General features: G+C 46.3%; 1 protein-coding gene across 6 annotated transcripts in view; it reads right to left on the bottom strand.

Moving 5' to 3' along the window:
• The window catches only part of LOC119451014 (DENN domain-containing protein 2D-like), a 428,171-nt gene that overhangs the window by 398,023 nt on the left and 6,825 nt on the right, over window positions 1-23,323 (bottom strand). For all 6 annotated transcript variants that reach the window (XM_049666396.1, XM_049666395.1, XM_049666393.1 and 3 more), the window contains exon 2: window positions 407-478. In XM_049666396.1, coding sequence (XP_049522353.1) covers window positions 407-478 — 72 coding nt within the window. The remainder of the gene's footprint in view (window positions 1-406; window positions 479-23,323) is intronic.

Genomic DNA, 23,323 nt, shown 5'->3' on the forward strand with positions numbered 1-23,323 from the left:
AGGTGCAATAAATGTCCTTGTGATTGTTTGCACTACTGTGTTGCCGTTCCATTGTCCTGAGAGCATGTTTTAGACGCCACAAGTTTTAAAACTCTATATAAAAGTACAAGAAATGTCATGCATGTCAACAAACATGGGTATAGTGTAATCATTAACCACAGTGCAAATAAGAAACAAGAAAGCACATGAAACAAGCAAAGAGTTAAAGAAAATCTCTGCTTGAACAAAAGGCAATTACAAATGAAGGCAAGCCTAAATTTTAATTGAGGCCATGACCGACAACCAATGTTCTAGTAAGTCTAGATGAACCTGCAAAGCAACTTTCTTCCAGAACTGCCTGATTTACAATACAGTACACAAAAGGCACAACAGCTCTGCACAAAGCACCCAAGGTTCGACATCTCACCTGTGATGTGACACCCCGCCGAGTTCCTGGTGAAAGTGCTCCGTCTTCAATGACACCGGATATTGGAGAGCTCTGAAAGATAGACACCAACAATCTCAAAATGCAGCCAAGTATTTTCAGGCACAAAAAAAAAGAGTACTCTGCAATGCAGCCAAAGGAGGAGTCTTCGGGTGCTCTGTGTAGAGAAGCTAAAGCCCAATTTCAACAATGCTGGACAGGCAGCATTGCACAAATGATGATTACAAGAACGTGTGCAGACTTGTTTCAAACTTTTCTTGTGCTAGCGTGAAGAAACAACTTGAACAAGGCGGAACAGGTGAAGTGTACACCGTCAAACAACCAATGAAGAAACAGTCATAAACATGCAATGCGTGACTTCAACTGCTGCTCAGAAAATCCACTCCTTGACTGGCCAAGCTTATAAAAGGAGCTCTGACTCACTAGCCTGCGGTTCCGAATAACATGGCACACGTTTCCAAGATTTCCCTATTTGTTTTTATCCACAATCTTGCTAGAATTGAAATGTCAACAAAAATGGGTTTGCATTTGCATCTTGCGCAGTGCACTGAGAGGTTTCCCAGTGCAATAAAAATTTAACCTTACCAATTAGCCCGATTTCAAGCGATGCTGTCTTGTGTCTGTGTTTAACACTATCACTGCAAACGCTTGACACAACAAATTTGAAATTACACAAGCAACACAACCTGTATCATACAATGGCAAGAATCACTGACATAAGGACACAGAGACACTATACGCAGGCAATCGACATTTGCAACTACTTGTATCAGTACACGGCAAGTTCAACACTTTACAAAATCTAAAGTAAAGCATTTCATTCAGGTAGCTTGTTCAGAGTGATTGCATGTGCCCGTCATCGACCAATGTATCGAGAAATGGGCTTTGCAGCAAGTGTTGCACAGCCTACCATAAGGATCTTTCTCCCCCACATTTTTTAACTGCTGTTCCACTTCATCCCCAATGACCGTACAAAGAGTGCATAAGTTGTAAATCAATCACCATTTTAACTGGCAACAGAAAGTGTCCCCTGTGCAATAGACCTGAAAGTTCATCACATTATCCACATTTCCCATCATTATAATGCAGATTTCCAATGAATAGACTATTTTTATGTTGCAGGATCCTATAAGTAATGTGTCCAGGACTTTCCTTTTTGGTTAACATTGAATGTTCACAGTTGTTTTTGTGTTTCTTACTTCTTTGGAAAGATAAGCATGGCAATGTCATCAGCTATGATGATGATAAAGTAAAGGCAGCAGTGGAATTCTATACACAGAGTGCAGTACCCAGAGAAGCCACGTAACCCTGACTGGAATTACCAATGAACAGGATTCAATGTCCCACATGTAACTAGCGATGAAGTTAGAAGGGCTTTGCAAGGTATTTCCAGGACTGAAGCAGCAGGAGCATATCAAATAACAGTCGTTTGATAAACGATGGAGGAGATGTTATACTCAAAGACCTTGCGACCGTTTATATGCAATGCCTTAAGTGTACCGGATACTTCAAAGAATGCCAACATCGTATTAATCTATAAAAATGGAGAAGTTAAAGAATTGAAGAACTATACGCATATTAATCGCTTTCTGTATTGCAGAAAATATTCACAAGAAGTTTATTGATTGGAAAATGCAGAGAGGTCGGCCAGAAAATGGAGTACCGTATTTTCCAAGCTATAAGTCGCACCTCTGTATAAGTCACCCCCCCCCCCCTCAAAATGGCAGTTGTTCCTAAGAAAAACGTATATAAGTCGCACCGGTGCATAAGACGCACCTGTTTGTTTGTTCGGTAAGCGATTAAAAAAGATTAGCATACCTGCCAACCTAGCAACATGAAAATTCGGGAGACCGCCGCTCAAGGGGAGGGGGGTCAACAAAAATTTTGCCACCGTGCGACACAGCGCACATGGTGGAGAGTACATACTTGTCACCTCTCCCCAAAGTGACAAAGCACGGAAAGTCAGTCGTATATCATATCATAAATACTTGCAAGTACTTATTTTTGCCTTATGAAAGCGCCATCTATCGCTTTAACTAAACTCAGGGCAACAAAGAGTAGTTTGGCATTCCGCACTTCACTCGACAACCTGACAAAGCCAAGAGCGTAGCGCACTCACGACCGATTAACGACTGGATTGATAAAAACACGTGAGCCAGCCAGAGACGAGCCAATCCAGAAAATCCCATATGGCAGCGCCCGTCGGTTGCTTGCGTTCACGGTGGTGCTGGTGGCCGCTACCACGATTCAAGGTGCATGCTGGTGACTAACTGCTCCCGCGCTGCTTTTTTGCATGGTTATATTACAAGGCGTAATATGGTTATAGCGATAAGGCGTTAAAAAAAAGCAGAACGAAAAAAAAAAAAACGCTGTGCTGTGGCGACTACTTTTCGGGAGATTTGCGGTTGCATCCATACAATCGGGAGATGTGAGCAAAATTCGGGAGGCTCCCGGACAATTCGGGAGAGTTGGCAGGTACGGATTAGTGACGTTTCACTCTGTGATCGCGAGTCAGGCGCAAGCGCATGGGTGCCATTCCTATATAACTTGTGATAGCAATGATATAGACACTCCAGGCACATTTCTGCAGTGGTGGTCGCCGCGATGTTCTGTATAAAGTCCAAGGGCGATAACATCATCCCTGCGTGCCATATGCCGTATGTGTAACTGAAAGCGTGCGATGGCAAGCCGAATTGCGCACAAGGGAGGAAAGCGGGAAGGCAGAGCAGAAGGAAGTGGTGGTCGCTTGTACTGTAGCAACTGCGTAGTTTGCGCAGCAGCACACACCATATCTTGAAAGCGATCTGCAGATGTGACAACTTCGGGGACGGTCGAGTCACAGTCGGCTTGCCGCCGCTTGCGTTGCTGCTCCGTCCTCACACGGCGCTCGGGAACTCAATCACGAGAAGAACCCGGTACCTCAATAGCGCACACAGAACCCGTAGCGATTAAGCAGCAGAGTAGGTCAACCCAGCGTGCTTCGCGTGGCCATAGCCTCCAATCTGATTTTGACAGCAGTTTTTCCGAAAAAAAAATTAAAATGCACATATGTCGCACAGTTCTATAAGATGCACCAACGAAAAAAATTTTTTAAATGCAGCTTATACACCGGAAAATACAGTATTTCGTCTGCTACTCTACGCAAGGGAAGGGGAAGAAAGAGGGTCACAATGGGGGATGATGCGAGGTGACATAACACAACGCATAAGTGGTACAAGCACGAGTCCAGGTTCGTGTCGCCTAAGAAACGTGACGGAGCACACATTGCCTCTATCGTCTGCCAACTCTCCGGCCATGCGCCTAGCAGGAGGTCCTCCGACAGTGGTCTATTGTCTAAATATGCCTCAAGGTACCTGCCAGTGTCAGTCTTTCGCACGCATACACAGGGCACACCACAAGCACATGGTCTATAGTCTCTACAACGCCACATGCTGAACAGTCCGGGGAGTCTGCCCATCCAATGATGTGCAAGTACTTGCGCGTGAAAGCGACGCCTAATCGTAGTCTGTGTATCAGGCAGTTATGAGGGCGTGGAATCCCACGCAGAACGGAAAAGTGCCTAATGGGATCTTGCCTTTAAAGGCGGACGTGGCGAGTGGTTGGCTGGGTTCAGTATCTTCTCGTCGCACTCCTCATTAATTCTGACAGGAGGCATGTGATGTCCGGTGTAAAGAATGGCACAACAGTTCGCAGGCCCTTGCCGAGGACACACTTTGCTTCAGCATCGGCAATCTCATTGATGATTAGTGCGGTTTTATGGCGCAAGGGCCACGGAAGGCCAAAGAACGCCAGGCAATGGTATGATGTATTCAATGTAGTGGTCAATGTCAAGTGGTATATGTAACGCGGCTGTAAAGTGGCCTAAAAGCATTCGCTGTAAAATGCATAAAATTTATGTTTAAATAAAATTATGACAGTGATGTATGAGACGTACACTGATATGTTGGACGAAAATAAAAGATATGCTTCGAATAGGTGATATTATAAAAAATGTGACTTTCACTAGCACTACTGCCTCATCAGGGCCCCTTGAGAATAAGGGCCTGCAGGCGTGCGCTGTACTAAACGCTACCATCGCAACAGCAGCTTCTCAAGAGAGGCCGCGCTACGAATTCTTGGGGCTGATAACGTTAGTAAGTGGACTTCATTGAAAAAATCTAGTACTGATTTCATGTTAAATAGCAGTTCATTACCAAAAAACATTGCTGGATGAAGAGGAATAGATTGTCTGTACGGAAGAGAAAAGTGTTTTTTTCCTTTCAGCGTCTGCTTCCTGACACTCCAGTAAGACATCAATGACGGTCAACCTCTCCCTACATTTCCCACAGATTGGAGGTTCATCGCCGGTCAACAAGCGGTTGTGTGTGCCGTACGTGCGTCCTATTCTCAGTCAAGTTAAGATGACATCGGCTTTCCACGATTTTGTTGTCGATAGTCAAAAGCTTAACTGAGGTTTAATTAGGTGAAGCTTATTAGATGTTTCAGCATCCCAAAGGTGTTGCCAATAGCTTCTTAGTTTTCTCCGCAGCAAAGGTTTCAAATCTATAGCTGTGACAGCCATAGGAGCGTTGCGAGGTTTCGTTGCTGTAGATGTAGCGAGTTCATCAGCATGCACATTCCCCTGAATGCCTCTGTGGCCAGGAACCCAGCATATTACGAATTCAGCAGCATAAATAGGGCACAGTAGCAAATAGAGTTCAATTACTACAGGATTTCTGTGCTTTTGTAGCGACATTAAAGCCTTAACTATGCTTAATGAATCTGTAAATATAATTGCCTTCTCTAAATTTATATGCATGACATGTTTTACAGCCGACAATAATGCATAGGCCTCAGCCGCGAAGATGCTCGTTAGTGGGTGCAGAACGTCCAATTCCAAAAATGATGGTCCAACTGCTGCATAGGACACGCCCGCATAAGACTGATGCATGAGTGTAAAATTCCATGCAAGAGTATTTCGCTTGCAGTTCTAGGAAGTGCATTCGAATGTATTCTTCTGGAGCGTGCTTCGAGACTTGCACAAATGACGTGTCACATTCTACGATTTCCCAGTGCCGCGGCGATAAGGACCTTGCTGGGGTCTTTAGACGGTGTTCTAGAAGCAAGACACCCATTTCTTCACTAAGCCTCCTAACACGCAGAGAGAAGGGTTCTCTGAATGTGGGGCGATTACTAAACAACGTAGCACACGTCATGTCATTTACAGTTGCGTAGCAAGGATGTTGAGGGTTTGAATGCACTTTCAGGAAATACGTAAAACTAGAATGTAATCTTTGAAGTGCAAGTGACCACTGATTTGATTCCACATACAGACTTGGTACAGGACTTGTCCTGAAGGCACCTGTGGTCAGGCGGATGCCTAAATGGTGAATGGCTTCCAGTATCTTTAACGCGCTGGGTGCACCCGAGTGATAGACTACAGCGCCATAATCCAAACGGGATAGTATGAGGCTCTTGTACAGGTTTATAGACACTTCCTATCACTACCCCATGTTGTATGTGACAAATGTTTAAGAATATTCATTGTTTTTAAGCATTTATTGTTAACATATTTAATGTGGGCTATGAAGGATAGCTTGGAGTCAAGCATGACACCCAACAATTTGTGCTCCGTGTGCAGAGGTATGCGGTGTCCATTGAGTTCAATATCAACATCTGGGACCAGGCCCCCTTTTTTGTAAAAAGGATGCAGGAGCTTTTCTGAGGATTTAGCTTAAACCCGTTTTCATTAGCCCATTTTCACAACCTGTTCAGGCCAAGCTGAACCTGTCGCTCGCAAATTGCGAGATTACACAATTTGAAATCTATTTGCACATCATCAACGTATACTGAATAAAACATGGATGCGGGTAAAGAATTCATTTTCACTGTAAAAAGAGTACAGCTTAGTACGCCGCCCTGTGGCACCCCAGTTTCCTGGAGAAATGGCCTGGGGAGAGCATTTCCAATTTTGACAGGGAATATGCCGTTTGACAAATAGCTTGTTCCACGATGTTAAGCATGTTTCCATGAATACCCATGTCTGACAAATCTTGCAATATCCTGTAGCGCCACGTCGTGTCATACGCCTTTTCCATGTTGAGAAATATGGACAAGAAGTACTACTAATGAATGAAGGCCTCACGTGTGTGACTCTATGCGCACTAGATGGTCGGTTGCAGAGAGACCTTCCCTGAAACCACACTGATAAGGGTCAAGCATTTTGTGAGATTCGAGGAAATGTAACAAACGCCGATTTGTCATCTTCTCAAATAGCTTGCAAAGACAACTTGTAAGCGCTATCGGACAGTAACTATTAACTGAAGATGGATCTTTACCTTGTTTCAATATCAGAATTACAACAGCCTCTCTCCACGTTGAAGGAACGTATCCAGAAGCCCAAATGGTGTTAAAAAGTGCAAGAAGTGTTATTTGTGTGTCTTTGTGCAAGTTTTTTAAGATGTCATATACAATCCTGTCAGCTCCGGGTGCAGAGCTCTGACATGCGTTTAATGAGGCTTTCAGCTCGGCAACGCTGAAAGGACGGTTATAGGATTCATTCTGTCGGCATTTCCGACCTAATATTTTACGTTCCGCTATTTCTTTATATCTAAGGAATGGCCTAGAATAATTACTTTAGCTAGAGACTGTCTCGAAGCAGGGAAGAAGTTTGGGCGTGTTCGTAGGTCATTGTAATTTTAACTGGGATCATCATCATCATCATCATCAGCCTATATTTATGTCCACTGCAGGATGAAGGCCTCTCCCTGCGATCTCCAATTACCCCTGTCTTGCGCTAGCGTATTCCAACTTGCGCCTGCGAATTTCCTAACCTCATCTGGGATACATAGCGCTAAAACGACACAAGGACGAAGAAGAACACAGGACGAGCGCTAACTTTCAACAATTGAATTATTGCAGGTGGCAAGCATATATATACTCACAGGGAAGGCACTACAAAAGACACACTGAAGGAAAGAAGAAAAGGAAAAAAAGCCATGTGGCTACTATGACAAAAAGTTCAAGCTTTCTTGGATAAAATAGACGGCGTGCTAACACAATCATCACCTCCTCTAGCTATCTCTGCTGCTTCGATAATTTCCCTCGTTATCTTATTCCTGTGGCAATACACAACAACAGTTTGTTTTAAGAGAGGGTAGCATGGTTCCTTCGCATCACATTTTCTACAGTGGGCAGCCAGGTGCCCGTCTATAGTGGTGCTCTCTGCTTTATTACTATGCTCCACCAGACGCAGGTTTAAACATCTGCCCATCTGACCCACGCAGAACTTCCCACACAAAAGTGGAATCGTATACACAACGTTCCGAGTGCATGTAACAAAAGGTTCCTTATGTGCAGTAGTGCAAACTGGCTTCCACTTCCTCGTAGACTGCCTCAGAGACTGCCTTGCTCAGAGACTGCCTAGAAATGTTTTTCACCGCCAAGACCCATAAGGATGACTGTCCGTTTCGTGTCATTGTCTTCGAATCTGGGACATGGTAGAAGTGCGTCGCGGAATTACTGCAAACTAACCTGAGACTCCTCGACATGGTGGATCCGTTCCTTACCAAAGATTCTTCAGCCGTAATTGACTTTTTAAATGTAGCTGACAGCGAGTGTTTAACTGCATTTTCTGTCGACATAAAAGATTTGCATTATTTTTTGCCACATGAAGGTTTGCTCTCCAGCGTAGAGGCGGCAATAGACAAGCACGGCGCTGTCCTTTTTTCTAACGCTTGTGGTGTTAGTGGGGCAAGGTTTTTAGAGCTCTTATCATTTTATTTGAGGTCCACGTTCGTTGAATTTTACAGTACCATTTACCTGCAAAAGCAGGGTGTTTGCATAGGCTCATGCATAGCCCCCATATTAAGTGATTTGTCTTTAGCTCGTTGTGACAAAGCTATTTCTGCATGGCTGGGGGACTTGGGCGTTGTAAAGGTTTTTAGATGTGTGGATGATTTCTTGGTTTTTATAGATAGATCACGTGTTGATCCGGCGGCCAGCTGTCATGTAGACAGCTGTTTAGGTTGTTCAAACCCTGCTGTTGATAGCATTCTTGCCGTGTTCAATGAGTATTACAGGCCACTTACGTTCACCACTGAATTTCCTGCGCAGGGTAATATCAGGTTTTTAGATTTGCGTTTGCAATTCAAAGCTGTACACGTGTGTTGGGTGTATGAGCCCAGAGCAAACAAGCCGCCCTTAGGGTACGGTTCTGCATACTCAAAACTCATAAAAAGAAGTATTGTACGTTCTTTCTTGTCATGCGCTCTTTCTAAGTCTTGTACCCACATGCTCGATGAAGAACTTAGTAAGCAGGTGGCTCGTTTGGAAGCAGTGAACTATCCGAGACATATCATTATCTCGGTTGCTGAAAGCCTGCATCATCGAAGGAAGGCAACTTCACGCCTGAGTGAAGAGCAGAGAGCAGATGACGAAAGAAGAAAGAACTAAGGGACAAACAAAAGGTGGCTGTAATTCCCTACTTTCATAGGGTTTCCCACAACCTAAAAAAGGTAGGGCAACGGTTGGGTGTAAACATTGTTTTGCAGCACCTAACAAACTTTTGAGTTTGAGCGGGCTGAGCTGTCCTACGAGGAAGCGGAAGCCAGTTTGCGCTACTGCACATAGGGAACCTTTTGTTACATGCACTCGGAACGTTGTGTACAAGATTCCACTTTCGTGTGGGAAGTACTACGTGGGCCAGATGGGCAGATGTTTAAACGTGCGTCTGGCAGAGCATAGTAATAAAGTAGAGAGCACCGCAGTAGATGGGCACCTGGCTGCGCACTGTAGAAAATGTGACGCGAAGGAACCATGCTACCCTCTCTTAAAACAAACTGTTGTTGTGTATCGCCGCAGGAATAAGATAACGAGAGAAATTGTCGAAGCAGCAGAGATAGCTAGAGGAGGTGATGATTGTGTTAGCACGCCGTCTATTCTTTTATCCAAGAAAGAGCTTGAACTTTTTGGCATAGTAGCCACATGACTGTCTTTCCTGTTCTTCTTTCCTTCAGTGCATCTTTTGCAGTGCCTTCCCTGTGAGTATATATATGCTTGCCATCTGCAATAAATCAATTGTTGAAAGTTAGCGCTCGTCCTGTGTTCTTCTTTGTCCTTGTGTCATTTTAGCGCTATGTATCCCAGTTAAAATTACAACGGTCTCGAAGTGCTCCTCAAGGGCGTTTGTCTGCTCTTCCACGGTATTCCCTTGATCATCGACCAAGGGTAATGGCTGGGCCTGCTGCCCGTTAAGTCTCCTAAGCCCATTCCAAACTTTCGTCTCCTGTGTGTAGGAATTTATGCCCAAGAGAAATCTCTCCCAGCTCATTCTCATTGCCTGTCGCCTCGTCCACCTTTCCTGCAATTTGATGTTTTTAAATTCTACTAGATTTTCTGCAGTTGGTGATCGATGCAGTGTGTTCCATGCCTTATTTTGCTTCTTTCGTGCCTGTCTGCACTCCTCATTCCACCATGGAACGACCATTTGTTTGAGGTATGCACTTTTCTGAGGCATTGATAATAAAAGCTGTAAAATACCGTACTGGTCATCAATATTAAAATAACGATAAAAATCTTGTGTTAAGCAAGTTGATTCATTAAACTGCTTCCAATCAGCCGTTGCAAGCTTCCATCGAGGCATATGTGGTGAACAGTCATGTTGCTCTACTAGCTTAAGTATGATAGGGAAATGGTCACTCCCTAGTGGATTTTTGATTACCTCCCATTTCAGGTCAGGAATTAGTGAAGCAGAGCCAATGGCCAGATCAATGGATGAGTATGAGTTATGCGTGAATTTAAAATATATGGGTTCTTTTTTATTAAAAAGGCATGCAGCAGAGCTTACAAGAAAATTTTCTACAAGCCGGCCTCTAGTGTCACACCGGGCATCTCCCCACAGACTGTTGTGGGCATTGAAATCACCTACGATCATGTAGGGTTCAGGAAGCCGATTCACTAGGCAATAGAAATCTGTTTTTTTTTTTTTTTTTACGTTGTTGATTAGGTGGAAGTATAAGTAGCAGATTGTAACTAACTTGTTAAATAAGATTGCTTGTGCGGGTACTGCCTCAAGAGGCGTCCAAAGTTCAAAAGAGCGACATGCTACACTTATCAACTATGATGGCTACACCACCGGACGAGGCGTTAGCATCATCACAATCTTTCTTCGGCCATCTCATTAACATTGAGCCCACAGTGTCCCAGGATCCATTGGAACACTATTCGGTGGTGTTTTTCTTGAGTGGATGAAAGGAGCTCGGTGATCTGCAGTGCCAGAGCCTGATATGCGGTGTGGCACAGGAAGCATCCCAAAATTTGCAGCGCGTGTTTCGAGTTCATGAAAATGCACCACTCTTGAGGTTGTTCCTCACAGATGTGGCGAATCGCTTCCCGAATAGCCACAAGCTCTGCAGCGGTTGATGTAGAATTATGATCTAGAATGAAACCTCGAGTCATCTGCTGGGCTGATATCACCACAGCTGCTGTATATGCCTTAGGTGACGTGGATCCGTCTCTGTAAACATGAACATAGGTCTGGTATTCTGACCAGATGTATGCCAGAGCAAGTTGTTGTAGTCCGCTAACGGGAACCAATGATTTCTTTAAGTATGCCGGGGACATACACGCATACCGAAGGTTGAATCATCACCCACGGTGGTTTGACGGGGTGATATGGAAGGGCATAGCCTGATGTTATGTGGCGTAGATGGCAGCAGAGTGCACTTGTGAAACTGCTGTCCGGCCGCTCATGCAGAATCGACGGCAATGAATGGCAAAGAAATTTCTAGTAGAATAAGGGCAACACTTCAACCAACTTGGAGAGAGAGAGCTGGATTTAGGAAGGGATATTCAATGACAGATCACATTCATGTCGTCAACTAGGTAATCAAGAGTATGTATGGCTTGCATAGATTAAAAGGTGTTCGATTCAGTAGAAATGCCAGCAGTCATGTAAATGGCTATAAATACTATGGGCCTAGTGCACTGCTGTTTCGAACTGGACGTGCAGCATCACTACAGCGAGGAAAGCTTTTGTTCCCTGCTCACAGCCATGCAGGGGTGAGAATGGCCACCAGCACCATGAACCACAGCGAAAAAGATCTACTTCTGTATACTGTTGCATGTATGGATGTTACAACAGCTACAAGGACGCCAGGAAGATGCTGATAGTGGAATCCTAGAAATCATACAAGGCTGACCGCAGCACCCAGTGCACAAGGTAAACAAATGCAACTTTTCTTTGCACATTCTCTTGTGTTCGCTCTCCAAGATATTATTAGGACACGGTCGTGTCTCTGGTTTCCTTGTATTATTGTTAGTGAACGTGTAACATATTAAAACTCTAGTCGCTCCATACAGATGCACCGAGTAGAAAGGAGCTCAGCTTGCTGCATCTGCCTTTGTTTATGGCCTGACCTTCGACGCAAGCTATCTTTCAAGCTGCTCGTTTCAGCTTTCCCTCCAATTTGTTTGGTGCCACACAATGCGAGTCGGTGGAATTTCAATACAGAAATTGAGGCGACAGCCAGTGAAGCAGGCACGTTGAAAGTATAGGGCAGGCGCCAGCAACTATCAGGATGCTGTTAACTATCAGGATGCAATTGCAAATTGTACAAGTGGTTCTATTTTAAATCACGACTAAACTTTTCAAACCTATATTATTGTTCGAAATGGATTTGTTATTAATTTTTACTGTTGGTATATCTGTGATCTGTTAAAGTCTAATCGGTTTATTTGTGTATTTACAATATATATACGTGTGTTAGTATATATGTGAGTATATGTGCAAGAATATGTGCATGTCAACTGTATGTGGTATTAATGGTTGTTTTCTTTTTCATCAGTCTGTTTGATCTCCTGAACGTCACGATCTCCTGAACAACTGCTAAAAGTTTTTAGGTTGCCCGGGCCTAGTCAAGCTGTAAAAAAACAGCTTTTTGCCCAGGTATCCCTTCCCTTCCAGAAGCGCAGTGACATAGCAGACAATGCCATATGGGGTGTGGGCTAACTATCGGGACGAGGCCGCACCAAGTTGGCAATAAAACGCGAGTTTCTAAAATGCAAGAACTACAAAACAGGCATTATGATAATAACCAAAATGCATAGCAAGAAAACAGTGTGTTTGCCTCTAAGCGCATGTCATGCTCCACGCTCTTCATTTGTGCCTCGGATTTTCCAGAGATTTCCAGCGGATTGACGGCACTGATGATTTCTTCCCTCACCCAATATACACAATTAGTGAATTAAAAAGAAGGAAAACTCCAACCAAAATTAATTTTAAACACCCGACGTTTCGGAGCCCGACCAGCTCCTTCTTCAGGGGCGAGATGGCAGCAGTGCTTATTTGCGTTTTTTGCGCTTTGACAGGGCTGCAGACACTTTTTGTAGAGCTTAAACGGCAAGAAGTGTTCCTGACAAAGGATTTATGTTACCCGTGTCTTCTGGATGTGACAGGATTGCAAAAGGAGCTGCCACTGGTGGTTGTTTTCTCTCTCCAAGATGACAGCATCATCCACCTCGGATGACTTCACTAAGCAAAAATGTACACAATTGTTCTTGCATAGTGAAGCCATTCGAGGTGCACAATTATGGTGTTGCCATATATCACACAGCCTCCCACAATATATAGGTAGTAAAGTCTGTTGTGCCTTCAAAAGGTAAATACGGACATTGTGCACTGATGGAATGAGGCTAAAACTGTTCAGTTACCCGGTCAGCATGTCTTGTGATAAAAACAAATGAGAGTTCTGTTTGAGAGTTCAGGTGCACCTTCTTTTTATAGGTAGTTACCTGATAAATGTGATAAGATTGTCTGCTTCTGATGACCAGCATTTGTTTGTGCTCACAGTATGCAACGTTTGAGGTAGGGTCCAGGCTTGGGGACACTCGCCGCCCATGAGAAGTGAATAACAACCAATCGGACCAAGTTGAGTTTTTTTCCAACAGGTTTCCAAAATTTAGCAAGGGTTTTCTTTTGAGCAATGTCACTTGTATTAGTGTAACTGCATAACCTGGAAACCAATCGAACCAACTGTAATGGAATTTAGCTGTGTGCACAGAGTCAGACAGCAAACTAAAGGCGCCGTGGCCAGGTCAAATGTTCAAAATGCAGAACGAGCGCTGCTTGCAGTTGCTTCCAAATTCCTTGCTACCTAATATAAACTGACAACTCACTGCGCTGAATGAGAAAACAGCATCTTCTGCTTACACCGCTAAACTAAAGCATGGTATCAAAACGATATGATGCCTAGCAGCATAACATGTGTCGTGATCAACTTCAGGCCTTCCGAGCTAGCTATCATTCACTTCTACCGTGCCTGTGGACATAGGCACATTAGCCAGAATATTCCTGCTGCTTAAAGCATCAGCAACGCCAGGGCTCCAGCAGAAAACTAAACTAACACAACCAAATTAAGCTTAAGCATATATCACTATATTTTATTAAAGCAGCTGCCTAAACTAAACTATACTGGGTGATTTGAAATACCCGCATGATATTTAAAATGTATAAAAACAAACAAATAGTCTACTCGTCAGGAAGAAAGAAGTCATAACGAGTGAAGTGTTTTGAACAAACCAGCATGGCGTCAGTCACCATTTCCCAATGCACAAGTTTATTACCTATGTCGTTCTCTGATGCATGTCTGCTTCTTTTGAAAAACGATGAAATTATACAATGCTATCTTTCCACTGTGATGACACACATAATGGTACACAGCAAAAGCCTTTAGCCATCCTTTTTTTTCGGGCTTGTGCACAGTGACATCATGATGATTTGCGAACTACAAGGCAACTTTTCAGTACATGACGTAAGAGGAGAACCTGTTGCATTTTAAGCCTGAACCTGCATCTGCCAGTTCTTGGCACGGCCGCTAAGTGGCAAGCGACAATGTGGAGTCGCAAATTAAATTTTAACACGAAAGTGTTTTATGCCGGGGTCCACCAAAACTTCACTGACGTATTTCCGTCACGGAAATACGTCAGCTTACAATGTACACAAACATAATACAAAGAAAGAAACCAGAAGAAAAAGTTCCACACACATGCAAAATCTGGAAATCGAACCCACGACCTCTCGGTCCGCGACGATAGATCGCCGAGCGTTTAACCCATTGCGCCACAAACGCATTTGCAGAGAGCTACACAGACGCGCCTTATATATCTAACACTCCTCCGTGTACCCGCGCTCTTGCTCGGGGCGGTGCCGCCGCCTACGAGCAGAAAAGAGAAGTACTGCATTATGACACTAACGCGCACCGACAGTGAACGCTTCGGTGGTCTCAGCACTACGACGCCTCGATGCCAGCATTCGAAGGGACGCTGGCATCAAGAAGCACTACCAACGCCATCTAAGTGGCGTTCACCGTACTCAGCACAGCGGAGCGTGGCCTCCGCAATTAGCTCTGAAAATGTTTCTGAAGTTGATCGCGGAGGCTGCAATTACGACGCGCTGTACGCGCTGATTTGACTCGGTGACGATTCAGTTACGTGCTTTGTCTTGCGCGTTGTATTAGTGTGTCAGTTACGTGCTTCGTCTTTCGCGTTGTGCTAGCGTGTGCAGCGTAGTGCAGCTTCCATATGCACGACGGTTGCTCATGGTCATCGACGTTGGTAGTCGTGATGGAGGAGACGTGCCACCAGGCGTCAGCGTGGGTGCATCAACGCCTAAGGGCGCTTTAGCCACAAAACACCAATAGACATTATATATCAATGTGCAATAAACATTACACTACTTCTGTGAAGACACGTTTCACTTTCGTGTTCTATACCGATTCCTATATAAGAGGGATCAACCACATTTTTTTTTCATATATCTGTGTTTTGATATATTGTTCACATCATGTACACAGATGCGTTTGCTATTACTTCTAATATTTTTGTGTATCGATATTTCACATACGCAATGACCAGTGTATGAGTTGTAGTTCTGTATCGATGTATTTTTATTGTTTGTGTGTGTGTGTGTGTGTGTGTGTGTGTGTGTGTGTGTGTGCGTGCGTGCGTGTGTGTGTGTGTGTACTCCTAATGCTGCAAGATGCAGTGAGTAAAACTGCAAATAAATAAAAAAAAATGTGGTTGATCCCTCTTATATAGGAATCGGTAAAGAACACGAAAGTGAAACGTGTCTTCACAGAAGTAGTGTAATGTTTATTGCACATTGATATATAATGTCTATTGGTGCTTTGTGGCTAAAGCGCCCTTAGGCGTTGATGCACCCACGCTGACGCCTGGTGGCACGTCTCCTCCATCACGACTACCAACGTCGATGACCATGAGCAACCGTCGTGCATATGGAAGCTGCACTACGCTGCACACGCTAGCACAACGCGAAAGACGAAGCACGTAACTGACACACTAATACAGCGCGCAAGACAAAGCACGTAACTGAATCAGTCAAATCAGTGCGTACAGCGCGTCGTAATTGCAGCCTCCGCGATCAACTTCAGAAACATTTTCAGAGCTAATTGCGGAGGCCACGCTCCGCTGTGCTGAGTACGGTGAACGCCACCTAGGTGGCGTTGGTAGTGCTTCTTGATGCCAGCGTCCCTTCGAATGCTGGCATCGAGGCGTCGTAGTGCTGAGACCACCGAAGCGTTCACTGTCGGTGCGCGCTAAGGCCCGACCACATTCGGCGTTTTCCCGGCGTTTCCTGGCGTTTCGTGACCCGGCGCCGCTCAGCGTCGACGCTGAGGGAGGCGCCAAGCCGAAACGTCGTACTCAAGGCACACCAGAAATCTCGGCGCCGGCGCCGCCGCCGGAAGCGGATCGATGAGCGCCGACTTGGCGCCGACCAATCAGCGCATGGCTGCGGCCGCGCTGCTGGCAACTTTTGCAAGCGACTTCCGCAGCAACCATTTCGCGTGCGTGCCACCATGTGGCGCCAGTGTCTCGTCGGCGAGGCGGCGCCGTCTGAGAAAGCAGCCGCTCGTACCATCGAGCGCGCTGCCGTGAATGTGTGTGCGTGTGTGTGTGTGTGTGTGCCGCAGAACTATAAACAGAGCTTAAAAACCTTAATCGGGAACATTACTCATAGTTCACTTGAATGACATTGCACACTGCTTCTGGTTAAATCTGTCTGGTCACATTGTGCGACGCTGGACTGGCGCTGTTTGCGTGCGTCTCATGTGGCTGGGTGACCTCTCCGGTGCCGTTGATGCAACGACGCCGAGAGACGCAACGGCAGGAAATGCCGGTGAAAACGCTGAATGTGGGCCGGGCTTTAGTGTCATAATGCTGTACTTCTCTTTTCTGCTCGTAGGCGGCGGCACCGCCCCGAGCAAGAGCGCGGGTACACGGAGGAGTGTTAGATATATAAGGCGCGTCTGTGTAGCTCTCTGCAAATGCGTTTGTGGCGCAATGGGTTAAACGCTCGGCGATCTATCGTCGCGGACCGAGAGGTCGTGGGTTCGATTTCCAAATTTTGCATGTTTGTGGAACTTTTTCTTCTGGTGTCTTTCTTTGTATTATGTTCTATGACGTATTTCCGTCACGGAAATACGTCAGTGAAGTCTTGGTGGACCCCGGCATAAAACACTTTCGTGTTAAAACATTAAAGAAATCTTTGTTTTCTGAATGCTGACAGCCCACATTTCTTTTCCATGGTGGCACTTCTGAGTTACATAACGAATGCTCAACCACAGACATAAACCAAAAAGAAATTAAATGTACGGCTAAAATTGCTCTTGAAGTTATCATGAAATTTGAATCTAGCAAATATATATATATATATATGTGATCGTCATAGTGAATGTGCCACTAGCCAAAGCCTTTTCTGCTCAATCTATTGACATGTGTACTTGTTTATCTTTCACCGATGACCACTTTTCACCAGCTAACAGATGTCATTGCTCAAACGTCATTGCTCGGCGCAGGACGCACCTGCATGTATCGGAAGTTTCTCAAACGTTATCCATGCTTCTATCCATCTTCTGTTGTCACCGACGCTTATGTAATCTGTATGAGTGATGCGAATTGTCTAGTACTTTCTGGAAGATATGCAGGCAACAGGGATTACTCTGGAACCTTCGATGACTCATGTACAAAAGCCGACGCGTCTTGTCGCTATCGTGCTGCTTCAAGTGCAACTTGCTTTTGTAGGCACAGGTTCGCTCAATAAAAAGTCCGTTTAATCATTCACAGTTTTGCAACTGTTTTCTTCACCATCACTACTAAGTGACATCTGGTCGCCCCTACCTCTATGGCAGGCCCTTCAAAGTTGTGAGCGACCATCACGCCTTGTGTTGGCTAGCTAACTTGAAGGATCCTTCAGGTCACCTTGCACGATGGAGTCTGAGACTTCAGGCATTCGACATCACCGTCGTTAACAAGTTTGGGCGAAAGCACTCTGACGCCGACTGCTTGTCTCGTGCCCCGTCGAAGCCCCGCCACAGGATGACCAGGATGACAACACTTTCTTGGGACCCATCAGTGCCGACGAATTCGCCGAACAACTACGAGCCGACCCAGAACTAAGGAGCCTTGTAGACTACCTGGAAGGCAAGACAGTCGTTGTGCCGAAGGTGTTTAGGCGAGGATTGGCGTTGTTTTTCTTGCAAAATGACATTCTCCTAAAGAATTTTTCGCCACTCCGAGCCAACCACCTCCTCGTGATACCCTCAGCATTGCGTCCAGAGGTTCTGCAAGCTCTCCATGACGACACAATGGCTGGACACCTCGGTATTTCCCGCACGCTCGCGAGGATACAAGAAATTACTACTGGCCTCACCTCACTGCCGACGACGCCCATTATGTAAAGACATGCCGACACTGTCAGCGACGCAAAGCATCGCCAAGGCCAGCCGGACTTCTACAGCCGATTGAACCACCTCGCCGACCGTTTCAGCAAATCGGGATGGACTTACTGAGGCCTTTCCTGACGTCGACGTCCGGGAATGTTAAATATTAGAGGAAGAGGACGACGACAGCTACTAGCGCGCTCAGCGCGAGCGGCTCGCTCGTGATCTGGCGCTACTGGACTGACTCGAACGGCCAGTATGGACGCGCTGTTACCGTTCTTCGGGCAGTAAACTTCCCCTTCCCGCCCTTCTACTGCGAAGACTCCTTTGTTTTACAATTTTTCTGGTGCCAAGAAACCCGGGACTCTGTGATCCAAGCGACCCGACAACGAAAGGACTTCGCCGGCAACGAAGATGGAGCGGATCAAGGGCAAGCGAGCGACCCAACGAGCTTTGCACACGCGTCTCCGAAACGAGGCAAGCCAACTCATGGAATCGAGTCAGTTTAGCGCTCCGGCGCTTCGAGTGCTGCATGACAGACTGAAGAACTGTAACGATGGACTACGGGTGCTCAACGAACAGTTGGAGGGTTACCTCACGGACAAGCAAGCATCCGAAGACTACATTTCGGTCGCGGATTATGAAGACTATGCGGCAGCAACCTTGTCCCTTCTCTGTCACCACATCGAACAACTTCAGTCTCAAACGACTGCGGATCGAGGCCTACCGACACCTAACGACGCCTCAGCTTCAGGTACGATCTCGGGACATCGTGCCCTCGGTGTTACCTCAACACCAGTTGTCGGTGCTTCTCGACTTCCGAAGCTCGACTTGGTTCACTTCAATAGAACAGTGCAACAGTGGAAGCCCTTCTGGGACATGTTCAAGCATGCCGTCCACGAAAATGCCAGTTTAACGAACATCGACCGCTTCCACTACTTGAAAACCCTTTTGGCTGGACCAGCGGCCAAAGCGATCGAGGGAAGTGACGGACGCATCATATGCAGATGCCATTGAAATTTTAACCAACCGCTTCGGCAACGTGAGGATCATCGAGCAGAAGTACTTGGAGAATCTTCGAATGCTGAGACCAGTGAGGTTTTCTACTGACGTGACCGCTATGAGGAATCTCCTGGATACCGTACATATTAACGTGAGAGGTCTCAAGGCTCTTGGACGATCGGAGCTTTCATACACTGCGACGCTCGTCGAGATTCTAACGAAAGTGATCCCCAATGACATCGTGGTGGAACACTACAAGCAACAGAGCTTACTACAAAAGCCCAATGAGATCCAGTCGTCAGAGACGGAGCTGCGCCAGCTATTGGATTATCTCCGACTGGAGGTCGAAGCCCATGAAAAAAGTGGTCACCAGGATTCCTGCGTTCGCTACACGCACGATGGAAGGCGTGACAGGAAGACCTGTGCCACGCCTACCGCCTCCGTGTTACACAACGAATCCAGCAAGACGAAAGGTACTTGTTTTTTCTGCCTTTCACCCACCCACGTTACGGAAACTTGCACTTCTACAATAAGCCTGCAGGAGAAGAGCCTTTTGGCCAAGTCGGGCAGATGTTTCAAGTGCATGATATCAGGCCACCGCTCGAAAGATTGCCGATGCAACATCCATTGCGCTACCTGTAAAGGCAAGCACGCAACAGCTGTTTGTGACCCCAACTATGCTAGCAAGAAGAAACCGAGTGAACACCAAACCCCGAGCTTGCATGCTGCCGCACAGGCACCTACAAGCAATTTATTTGAAAATGACGTATTACTGCAGACATTCCGAGTATGGGCTCTAAGTTACTGCAATTCTTGCTATATAAGAGGGGTCCTGGACAACGGGAGCCAGAGAACGTTTATCAGAGAAGATATATCCAGAAAACTAAGCCTGCCAACACTGAAGAAGGTAGATGTTGAAGTGAAAGCGTTCGGTGGTTCGAGCAGTGCGCCAAAAGAGCAGCTCAACTTGGTTAAGGCGACTTTGATGAGCCAATTTGACAGCTCCAAGCACGAAATCGAGGCTTTGGAGGTTCCCTTTATCTGTGATCACTTGCTTGAACCTCCGCAGTCACAGTCATTTGTGCAGAAGCTGGCTAATGAAAAGAAGTTTATTGCTGACTTTGTATCGCTTCCTGGCCTAAAAACAGAAGTCGGCATAAGCTTGCTCATTGGAGCCGACCAAATGTGGAAGCTCGTGCTAAACGATGTTTGGTCGCACGACGAAGTGACAGGACTTGCTGCGATCAACACCAAGCTTGGCTGGACATTTCAAGGGCCTGTACCATGCAACGGTCGCATTTTTAAAGAAGTCCGCGCGCACGTTTGTGTCCTTCGCACGAGTTGCACAGAGACTGACGTGTCTGAAACCTTACAGCACTTCTGGGATCTAGACAGCATAGACATTTCTGACCCTTCTATCCACGACGAGCATGGAAATGAAGTGGTCCGGCAATTCACGGAGAACATAGCATTCAAGAACGGGAGGTGCGAAGTAGCGCTACCGTGGAAATTTGTCAATGCATACCTAGCAGACAACCGAAGTGTTGCGGTTCGACGCCTACACGGTTTATTGCGGCGATTTGGTAGTAACGACGAGCTTATTCAGCAGTACGACAAGGCAGTCAGGCAGTATGAACTGGATGATCACGCGGAGTCAACGGAAAAGACGCGGCAGAGAGATGCTACTACATGCCGCACCATGCTGTTATCAGGGAATCATCCTCAACGACACGGCTGAGGGTAGTCTTCGATGCCTCGTCACACGCGCATGGAGCAGCGTCTCTGAACGAATTATTAGAAAAAGGACCCAAGATCAACAACATGGTTAAAATGCTTGTGAATTTCAGGCTACACAAGATTGGAATTACTGCAGATGTACAAAAGGCGTTTCTTCAAATCGGCATTCAAGAGCCTGATCGCGACGCCTTGCGGTTTTTATGGTTTGACAGCACGCCAATGTCAAGTGAACATGTGCCAAAGAGAGAGCTCAAGCTGTACCAAAGAGAAGTTCAAGAAGCTGAGAACATCTGGTTCAAGCAAATGCAGACCAAATGCCAAATGCAGACCTATGCCAAAGAGAGAGCCCAACTTGAAGTGGGACAAGACCTCGACAAGACGTCACCCATAAGAGACCTGCATCCCTTTATCGACGAAAAGGGCGTCATGAGGATTAGTACTCGCCTTCAGAACGCCGATGTCACATACAACGAAAAGACGCCTGTACTGCTACCGTCCAACCACCCGGTCACGCGACTCGTCATTTTGCAAGCTCACAAAACTGTGCTCCACGGCGGTGTCGGTGACACATTAAATGAACTTCGCGCCAGGTTCTGGGTGCCCAGAGTGCGACAAGCAGTGAAGAGAGTGCTCCGAAAATGTGTGATTTGTGCTCGTTTCCGACTCAAGGCTGCGAGTGCACCGGCAGCCCCTCTTCCCAGTGATCGTGTGTGCAATTCGCGCCCCTTTGAGGTTACGGGAGTTGACTTTGCAGGGCCAGTTTTTGTGAAAGATTGCAATGGCGTTAAAGTGTACATAGTGCTATTTACGTGTGCATCAGTTAGAGCAATTCACCTTGAGCATGTGGTTGGACTTACTACTAACGCTTTCCTCATGGCCTTCAAAAGATTTTGTGCAAGACGTGGAACACCGCTAATAGTTTACTCAGACAATGCTACTACATTTAAGAAAGCTGCACGTGAGCTAGCTAGCATGCACCTGTTGTTGAGGAAAGAGGAAGTCAGCCAGTATTGCTCTACCCACGGCATAACTTGGAAATTTATTGCAGAGAGAGCTTGGTGGGGTGGTTTTTGGGAGCGGTTAGTTAGGATTGTGAAGATGTGCCTTCGCAAGTCATTGGGAAGGGCGTCTATTGACATACAACAACTGAGCCCTTTGCTGACTGAAACAGAAGCCGTTGTGAATTCCAGACCCATAACTTTCATTCACTCTTCTCCTAAAGAGCAGACATTCTAACCCCGTCTCATTTTTTGTTAAGCAGCCGTCTCTTGTCTAATCCTAAAACGTCGGATGAACAGGGAGAAAGAAAGACTGAGCTGCTCAGTTTGTGGGTCCACAGGCAGCTAATAATGGAACAATTGTGGAAGCGATGGCTTCGTGAATATCTACTGACACTTCGAAGCGTTCACTTGAGGAAAGCATCAAAAGCTTATAGCATCAGTAAAGGTGATGTTGTGATTATTCACGAAGACAAAGCTCCCAGAATGTTCTGGAAGACTGGTGTAGTAAGTGACTGCATCCAAAGTAAAGATGGCAACGTCCGTGCATGTAAAGTTAAAATACCCAGTGGCTCACAGATGATCCGACCTGTGCAGAAATTGTGCCCTTTAGAACTCACCACCTCAGGCCCTGGAGTGTGTTAAATATTAGAGAAAGAGTACGACGACGGCTACTAGCGCGCTCAGCGCGAGCGGCTTGCTCGTGATCTGGCGCTACTGGACTGACTCGAACGGCCAGTATGGACGCGTTGTTACCGTTCTTCGGGCAGTAAACTTCCCCTTCCCACCCTTCTACTGCGAAGACTCCTTTGTATTACAGGGAATAAATGGATTGTCGTAGCTACGGACTACCTCCCCCAGTACGCCAAAACAAAAGCCTTGCCCAAAGGCAGTGCCGCCGAGGTAGCCAGATTCTTCGTTGAGAACATCTTCCTGCATCACAGTGCCCCAGAAGTCCTCATCACCGACAGAGGTACGGCCTTCACGGCTGAACTCAAGCCATCCTGCGATACAGCCACACAAGCCATCGCCGGAACATCGCCGGACCACCGCCTACCGAGTGCCTAAATAAGACCGTCTCCGACATGCTGGCAATGTACGTCGACGTCCAACAAAAGACGTGGGATGCCATCCTTCCGTACGTGACCTTCGCATACAACACCGCCGTGCAAGAAACGACGCACATGGCGCCGTTCAACCTGGTCTACGGAAGGAACCCGGCAACGACGCTTGACACCATGCTACCGGACGTTGCCGACGAAGACAATATCGATGTTGCCACCTACTTGCAGCGCACTGAAGAAGGTCAACAGCTCGACCGCCTGCGCATCAAAAACCAGCAGAGAACCAATAGCCAACACTACAATCTTCGACGACGCTACGTCGAGTACCAGCCCGGCGACCGTGTTTGGGTCTAGACTCCGATACGCCGACGATGACTTAGC

The sequence above is a fragment of the Dermacentor silvarum genome, chromosome 4 (assembly GCF_013339745.2).
Source record: "Dermacentor silvarum isolate Dsil-2018 chromosome 4, BIME_Dsil_1.4, whole genome shotgun sequence".
In the NCBI taxonomy this organism is placed as follows: Eukaryota; Metazoa; Arthropoda; class Arachnida; order Ixodida; family Ixodidae; genus Dermacentor; species Dermacentor silvarum.